Source organism: Macaca thibetana, chromosome 12 (genome assembly GCF_024542745.1).
Source record: "Macaca thibetana thibetana isolate TM-01 chromosome 12, ASM2454274v1, whole genome shotgun sequence".
In the NCBI taxonomy this organism is placed as follows: Eukaryota; Metazoa; Chordata; class Mammalia; order Primates; family Cercopithecidae; genus Macaca; species Macaca thibetana.
The window spans coordinates 2,708,071-2,716,825 of NC_065589.1; the positions used below are offsets into that span (position 1 = coordinate 2,708,071).

At 50.3% G+C, this 8,755-nt stretch overlaps 1 protein-coding gene across 1 annotated transcript in view; it reads left to right on the plus strand.

The window, feature by feature from the left end:
• The window catches only part of NDUFA10 (NADH:ubiquinone oxidoreductase subunit A10), a 206,838-nt gene extending 198,612 nt beyond the window's left edge, over positions 1-8,226 (plus strand). Inside the window, exon 10 of the mRNA XM_050751547.1 lies at positions 8,078-8,226. Coding sequence (XP_050607504.1) covers positions 8,078-8,188 — 111 coding nt within the window. The 3' untranslated portion in view covers positions 8,189-8,226. The remainder of the gene's footprint in view (positions 1-8,077) is intronic.
• The last annotated feature ends 529 nt before the right edge of the window (positions 8,227-8,755 follow it).

The window sequence follows — 8,755 nt, forward strand, 5'->3', positions numbered from 1 at the left end:
TGTGTTCTGTGTGTGTGTGTGTGTGTGTATCGCTGTGTCTCTCTGTGTGTATCTGTATACTTGTGTGTGTCTGTGTATGTGTGCTGTGTGTGCATGTGTGTGTATGTTTGTGTGTGTATCTCTGTGTCTCTCTGTGTGTGTCTGTGTATGTGTGTGTTCTGTGTGTGTGTATGTGTGTGTATCTCTGTGTCTGTATATTTGTGTGTCTGTGTATGTGTGTATTGTGTGTGTGTGTATGTGTGTGTATCTCTGTGTCTGTGTATCTGTGTATTAGTGTGTGTCTGAGTATGTATGTGTGTGTTCTGTGTATGTTTGTGTATCTCTGTGTTTCTCTGTGCATCTGTATATGTGTGTGTGTCTGTGTATGTGTGTGTTCTGTGCGTGTGTGTGTAGTTTGTGTATCTCTATGTGTCTCTCTGTGTCTCTATATTTGTGTGTGTCTGTGTATGTGTGTGTTCTCTGTGTGTGTATCTCTGAGTCTCTCTGTGTGTATCCGCATATTTGTGTGTCTGTGTGTGTATCCTGTGTGTGTGTATGTGTGTGTATCTCTGTGTCTGTGTGTATCTGTATATTAGTGTGTGTCTGAGTATGTATGTGTGTGTTCTGTGTGTGTATGTTTGTGTATCAGTGTGTCTCTGTGCATCTGTATATTTGTGTGTGTCTGTGTATGTGTGTGTTCTATGTGTGTGTATATATGTGTGTGTCTGTGTATGTATGTGTGGCCATCTCTGGGGTGCACTGCCACTTTCTCTAAAGCCTGGATTTCTCTGAGATAGGACCCCACCCCTCCTCCTCTTGCCCCCTTTGCCTGGCCTCCTGTAGTTTTGTGTTCCTGGAGTGACCCCATGCGCTCAGGACAGCCTGGGCTTCCTGGGATGGGCAGACGCCCCCATCATCCAGGGCGTCTGGACCCCGTGCTGCCCCTCTGTTACCGTTGCCCGCCCCTGGTTCTCTGCAGCCCTGAGGCCAGGCGGCCCTGCCCCACCTGATCTCAATGACACAAAGTTCTCCCCTGCATCTAAGAGCTGCGGGATCTTCCCTACGCCACTCTCAGCCCAAAGTGAGTCTGTTCCAGCAGGGCCTGGTTAGAAGCCGGCAGCTGCCAACTAAAAAGGACCCATCTGTGAGAAGGGGAGAGACTGGCTTTTAGAATCTTGACAATGGGGAAGGAAATTGCAGGAAATGGGAAGAAATGGCAGAGCCAGGACACATTTTCCAAACTGCAAAGATTTTCTGAATATACATATAATAGGTATAATTTACATTCTTTTCCTTATAAAATGCTTCCAGATGATCTCTTTTCCCCTTTTCCACAGGGCAGCGTCCAGCCTTGTTTGTCGGGCATGCTCACGCCTTCTGTCTGGCCTTACAGAAAAACAGACTTGCACCCAGAGCCTCACTCCAGGAGCATCTGGATCTGCCCTGTCCTGGGACACACAGAGCAGCCCAGGGAGGGAAGGGGCTGTGGGATGATTCCGTCCACCGTGACTGCAGGTTGGCGGGGCTGAGGTGGCCAAGGCCCTTCCTGGTCACCTCCGAGTAAAATGCAGAAGGAGCCCTCCTCGCCCTGTGCTCAATGTAACACACAAGCCCACCATGCTGGCGGTCTGTGGCCACGTTCCTGAAAGGTGATTCAAGGTCCGAAGCACTCATGAGAAATGGTTTGCTAGAGAAATGTTCCTTAGTGGGGAAGAAACGCGTGTCTCACCAGCTGCCCTGTGTCATGTCCAGCTGTGACCCTGGGAAGCCTCAGTGCCTCCGGGTGACCTGACCAAGCAGAGGTGAGGTGAGCTGGGTCAGACAAGAACACGCTCTTGATTTCCACCACAGCCACTCACTGCCTGTGTGAGCTCCGGGCCTCCGTTTCCAAGTCTGTGAAACAGCCTCAGAGCTGCAGAGAACCAGGGGTGGGCAATGGTAACAGAGGGGCAGCACAGGGTCCAGACGCCCTGGATGATGGGGGCGTCTGCCCATCCCAGGAGCCCAGGCTGTCCTGAGCGCATGGGGTCACTCCAGGAACACAAAACTACAGGAGGCCAGGCGAAGGGGACGAGAGGAGGAGGGGTGGGGCCCGACCTGAAAGGGTGTTGTGTGGATTGGGTGAAATGGCCACAACTGCAGCCCAAATACTGGCTGGGCTCATGCTGTCTCTTTGCTTTAATTAAAATCGAGTCAAATCTGCATTCAGGGGAGCAGGAGCCCCGCCCCCTTCCACAGGAATCCCGGCTGTTTCCAACGACGGGCTCTCAGGGCCCCTTTGGGTCTAGACTGCAGCTCCGGGTGCTTTAGTTGCCTCAGGAACCACCCTGCCACTAAACGGTGTCACCAGATTACCTTCGCCTGAGATCTGTTGATGGTCAGTGGGCTTCCTGTGGAGACTGTAGATGATGGGTGGGCTTCCTGGGCTGGTGATTGTAAATGATGGGTGAGCTTTTTATTCTGGTGACTGTGGATGATGGGTAGGCTTCCTGGACTGTAGATGATGGGTGTGTGTTTTGGGCTGGCTACTGTAGATGGTGGGTGGGATTTCTGAGCTGGTGACATCAATGATGGGTGGGCTTTTTGAGCTAGTTACTGAAGATGTTGGGTGGGTTTCCTGAGCTGCTGACTGTAGATGATCGTTGAGCTTCCCAAGCTAGTGACTGTAGATGATGGGTGGGCTTTTAGGACTGTTGGCTCTAGATGATGAGTGGGCTACCCGGGCTGATGACTGTAGATGATGAGTGGCTTCCCATGCTGGTGACCATGGACTGTGAATTATTGGTAGGCTTCCCTGACTGGTGACTGTAGATGCTGGTTGAGCTTTTCAAGCTAGTGATTGTGGATGATGGGTGGGATTCCTGGGCTGGCAACTGTGGAGGATGTGTGGGCTTCTGGAGCTACTAACTTTCAATGATGAGTGGGCTTCTGAGGTAGGTTAATGTAGGTGATCGGTGGGATTTCCAAACTCTTTACTATACATGATGAGTGGGCTTCCTGGGCTTTTTACTGTAGATAAGGGGTTGGCCTCTCGGGCTGGTGACTGGATGATGGTCGGGTTTTCTGTGTTGGTGACTGTGGAAGATAGGTGAGCTTTTTGGGCTGGCAACTATGGATGATAGGTAGGCTTACCGGCCTAGTGACTGGATGATGATGAGCTTTCTCAGCTAATGATTTCAGATGATGGCTTCCTGAGATAGTGACTAGAAGATTGTTGGGCTTCCTGAGTTGGTGACTGTAGATGATGAGTGGGTTTCGTAGGCTGCTGACTGTGGATGATGGGTGGGCATCCTGGGCTGGAGACTGTAGATAATGGGTGGGCTTTTAGAGCTGGTGACTGTGGATGATGGGTAGGTTTTCTGGGCTGGTTACTGTAGATGATGGGAAGGCTTTCCAGGCTGGAGACTGGATGATGGGTGGGCATCTTGGGCTGGTAACTGTGAATGATCGGCGGGCTTCATAGGCTGGTGACTGTGGATGATATGTGGGCCTCCTGGGCTGGTGACTGGATTATTGGTGGGCTTCCCAGGCTGGTGAATGTAGTTGATGGGTGGGCTTCCCGGGCTGGTGACTGTGGATACTGGTTGTACTTCAGGTGCTGGTCACTGTAGACAATGGTTGGGATTCCTGGGCTGGAGACGTTAGATCATGGGTGGTCTTCCTTGACTGGTGCATGTGAATGATTGGTGGGCTTCATGGACTGGCGACTGTAGATGACGGTGGGCTTCCCAGGTTGGTGACTGCAGATAATAGGTGGGCTTCATAGTCAGGTGACTGTGGATGATGGGTGGGTTCCTTAGCTGGAGACTGTAGATGATGCAGGTGCTTCATAGGCTGGTGACTATAGATATTGGGTGGGCTTAGTGGGCTGGTGACTGTGAGTGATGGGTGGATTTCCTTGGCTGGTGACTGTAGATAATCTGTGGGCTTCCCAGGCTGGTAAATGTGAGTGATCGGTGGGCTTCCTAAGCTGGTGACTGTAGATGATGGGTGGGCTTCCCGAGCTGTTGACTGTAGATGATGAATGGGCTTTTCGGGCTGGTGATTGTGTATGATGGATGGGCTTTCTAGGTTGGAGACTGTAGGTGATGGGTGCACTTCACAGGCTGTTATTGTAGATGATGGATGGGCTCCTTGGGCTGGTGACTGTGGATGATAGGTGGGCTTTTTGGCCTGGCAACTGTGGATTATGGTTGAGTTTCTTGAGCTAGTGACTGTGGATGATGGGTGTGCTTCCTAGTCTGGCGACCATAGATGATGAGTGTGCTTCCCAGGCTGGTGACTGTAGATGATGGGTGAACTTCTTAGGCTGGTGACTGTGGATAATGTGTGGATTTCCCGGGCTGGTGACTGCAGAAGATGGGTTGGCTTTCCGGGTTGGCGCCTGTGGATGATGGATGGGCTTTCTGGGCTGGTGCCTGTGGATTATTGGTGGGCTTTTCAGGCTGGTAACTGTAGATAATGGGTGGTCTTCCCAGGTTAATGACTTTGTATGATGGGCGGGCTTCCCAGCCTACTGACTGTGGATGATTGGTGGGCTTTCTGGGCTGGTGACTGTGGATGATAATGGGTTTTGTGTGGTGGATGCTGCGGGTCATGGAATTCTGCTTTTACATCTGGGCTGGACATTGTCCATTCAGCTTCTCACTCCTTTAAGTGTTGCATTGAGGCCTGGGAGCTTCTCTACCCTCAGGGATGTGCAGGGTGGCCCAGTGTCTCATTGCTTTGGCTCTGATGTCCACCTGCCTTACTTACTAACTGACTTCGTTGAGTTGGAGACTTGTTTTGCCTAGAATAAAAATAACTATCAACCATTTTCCAGGTACCTCGCCTGGAAGCTCTAGTGTGCAGTTTTCTGTTTTGTCCTGGCAATTGTGGAAGGGACCCTCATACCCCTCCATCATACCCCTCGATCACACCCCTCCATCACACTCCTCCATCACACCCCTCCATGACTCCATCACACCCCTCCATCACACCCCTCCATCACACCCCTCCATCATACCCTTCCATCACACCCCTCCATGACTCCCCTCCATCATAACCCTCCACATTCCTCCATCACACCCCTCCATCACACCTCTCCATCATACCTCTCCATCACATCCTGCCATACCCCTCCATACCCCTCCATCACACTCCTCCATCACACTCCTTATCACACCCCTCCATCGCACCCCTAGATCACACCCCTCCATCACACCCCTCCATCACACCTATCACATCCCTCCATGACTCCATCACACCCCTCCATCACACCCCTCCATCACACCTCTCCATCATACCTTTCCATCACACCCTGCCACACCCCTCCACACCCCTCCATCACACTCCTCCATCAGCGCCCTCCATCACACCCCTCCTTTACACCCCTCCATGACTCCCCTCCATTACACCCCTCAATCACAACCCTCCACATTCCTCCATCACACCCCTCCCTCACACTCTGCCACACCCCTCCATCACACCCCTCCATCACACCCCTCCATAACACCCTTCCACAACCCTCCATCACACCCCTCCACACCCCTCGATTCACACCCCTCCATCACACCCCTCCATCACACCCCTCCATCACACCCATCACACCCCTCCATATCCCTCCATCACACCCCTCCACCCCCTCCATCACACCCCTCCACATCCCTCCATCACATCCCCTCCACACCCCTCCATCACACCCCTCCACATCCCTCCATCACATCCCTCCACACCCCTCTATCACATCCCTCCATCACACCCCTTCATTACACCCTTCCACACCCCTCCATACCCCTCCATCACACCCCTCCACACCCCTCTATCACATCCCTCCATCACACCCCTCCATTATACCCTTCCACACCCCTCCATCACACCCCTCCATCACACCCCTTCACACCCCTCTATCACACCCCTCCATCACACCTACATCCCACCCCTCCACACCCTCCATCACATCCTTCCGTGACACCCCTCCTTCACACCCCTTTACATGTGGAGAGAAGGAGACAGGCCTGGCGTGCTATAAACTCAGAAACATATTTGCTGTGCTTTCATATGATGACTATTGTTCTTCTGTGGTCCTTGCCCCATCTGTGTAGGACTTGGTTGTGCACTCATGAACGTGGTTTCCAAGATGATGCAGACTTGACACCTGCATCTTGCTCTTCTCACCTCGCCTGTGAGGAAGTGGCACTAACTAGCAGGAACCTGCAATCACAGGACATACCCACATGCTCACCAGTGCAAAGGAAGGAAGGAGAGGTGTTCCTTGCCTGCCCCTGCTGGTGCCCTCTAGGGTCTGAACTCTTTTGAGGTTGGAAGCCCCAGGGTTCAACCTCACCAGGAGCAAAGCTCGTAAATACAGCATCAGCTCCCAGTCCTGGAATCAGTTGTGGGCCGGGGGCTGGCAAAAAGAGCAGAGTGTATATAGGCAGCTCCCTCAGGGCCACCCTTCCTGACTCTGGAGGCTGGCAGGCAGGGGCAACGCCTCCTCCAAACAGCCCCAGGTGCAGTCTGAGCACCTCCTGAGTGCTGTAAGAGACTTGGCTTTCTAGGTGCTATAGGAAATGTCACTGTAGACTTCAGAGTAACACTGTCTTTCATTTTATCACTTCCTTGGTATGAACATCGTGATTTCATTGCAGAGTATTTGGAAGTGGAGGAGAAATGCCCATGACTGCATAACCCTGACAGTCCTTATTCCATTTGTGAGCTGGGCCCTGGGTGGTTCGGAATAGTCCTTATTCCATTTGTGAGCTGGGCCTTGGGTGGTTCGGAATAGTCCTTGCTTCTTCTGTGAGCTGTGGCCCAGCTGGTTCCTGCATTTCCGTTTTCTCACAGAGCAGGCAGCCTGGCTCTGTATTCCAGCTTAGCCAGATACTGAAGCCTTTCCAGTTTTCTTGGTAGGGATGGTTCCTTCTCCCAGTGTCCTGCTGATGAAAGGAAGAGGAATCCCAGGAGGGAACTGAAGGGATGCAGGAAGGGTCTGTGTGCCACAGGGGATGTGCGTGCTTCTGGAGCTGAGGCTGGGGTGGCAGAGGGAGGGGTGAACCTGGCTCACTCCCACTACCGGCCTGGGTGCTGCAGTCTCTGGGGGCTGAGTGACCTCCAGGGTGGCCATCAGTCTTCAGGGCCTCCCAACAGCAGGGTGTGGTGGCTTTAGGCCTGAGGACAGGCAGTTAGGTAAGAAGTGGAGGAGGAGGAGGAGGGCCGAGGAGAGGGATTGAATCCAGAGGGAAGCTGCTAGCCTGGAATCCGAAAGCCTGGGTTGCTCTCCGGCCCTCCAGCACTTCATCAAGTATGGATGCTTTTCAAAATATAACGGATACTTGTCAATAACAACAACAAAAATAGTCAACTTTTCCCCTTTGGTTTTATTAATCTGAGGCCATATTTAGGCAAATCCAATCTACTCCTGTGTCTAAACTTGTCTCTAATTTACATGTGTGTTGTATGTGCATGTTAATTTTTTTCTTTCACTTTAATAAAAAGTATGAGCTAAAAATGTATTTTTTCCCTAAAGAGTCATGGGAAGAATCAATTTATCACATATAATTTTAGTGATAGAATTTCTAATAAAATAGGATTTTTCTTGAATTTTTACTAAGTAAAAACTTGAATAATTAGCTACTGAAACGTATAGAGTTACATCTTCAAGAAAGAACATTATAGTGTGCCTTATGTGCTGGGAAATTGTCCATATTGCTTGAAGAAGTGAAAAGAAGGGATACAAAGTTGAGATAAAAAGTGATTTCCATGCCAAAGTTCCATGCCAAAGTGGATCATAGTTCATTCTTCATTAACTGCTTACTAATTTATTGCAAAACAGGGTAATTAATTCAGTGTTGAAAATATAATTCCTTATAAACTAAAAGAAAATATTTGTTTAAGGAATACATAATCAATAAGTACACACACACCCCTACACACACATACGTAATTTTCCGTCTTTCTGTTATAGAACATTTAAAAAACTGTTTAAAAAGTAGAATAAAATGATGAACCTCTCGGATTCACGCATTTTCAATAGTTTGCCAATCTTGTGCCAACTATTCGCCTGCTGTTTTTTTCTAAAATACGTCAAATCCCAAACATCTTGTTATTTGACTTACAGATGACTTCATCTGCATCTTTCGCGGATCGGGCCTTTTCCCCACGTAACCACGACACATACGACTGCCCTTCACTCCTAACTAAACTAAGAAGACTTCCTTTACCTCTATAGCATCAAATACAAGTTCATATCCAAGTTCCCCTAATTATCCAGAGATGTATTTTTACAGTTGGTTTGTTTGAATCAAGAGCCAAACAAGTTCTCATTTCCTTCAATGGAGCCTGTTTCAGCCTCTTTCCTCCCTTCTGTGCCCCCACTGGCTGGTTGCAGTGTCTGGGTCATTGGCTGCCGTGCCCCCCACCCTGGATTTGCTGTGTCCTTGTGGTGGTGTTTAACATGCTTCTCTACCCTTGAATTTCCTGTCAATTGCAGTTAAGACAAGGGGACTGCAAGCTTCACAGGTGTGCAGTCTCATGGGGCCCAGCATTTAGAAGGGCTCTGTGCTGGGCTTAATGCTCGGTCAGGTCTGCCTTGTATCTTGATAACTTTACCTTTGAACTTGTGTTTTGGAAGGACTGCACAGCAGGGGCAGGAGCACAGGAGATTTGCACGATATGCATGTCTGCCATTCCTTGCCTGTCCATTCACACGTGGCATTGGTGACACCGTGAGTGCAGAATTCCAGTGACCCCAGGATGCACGGGAGACCAGCAAGACTCGAGGCCAGGAACAGGTCAT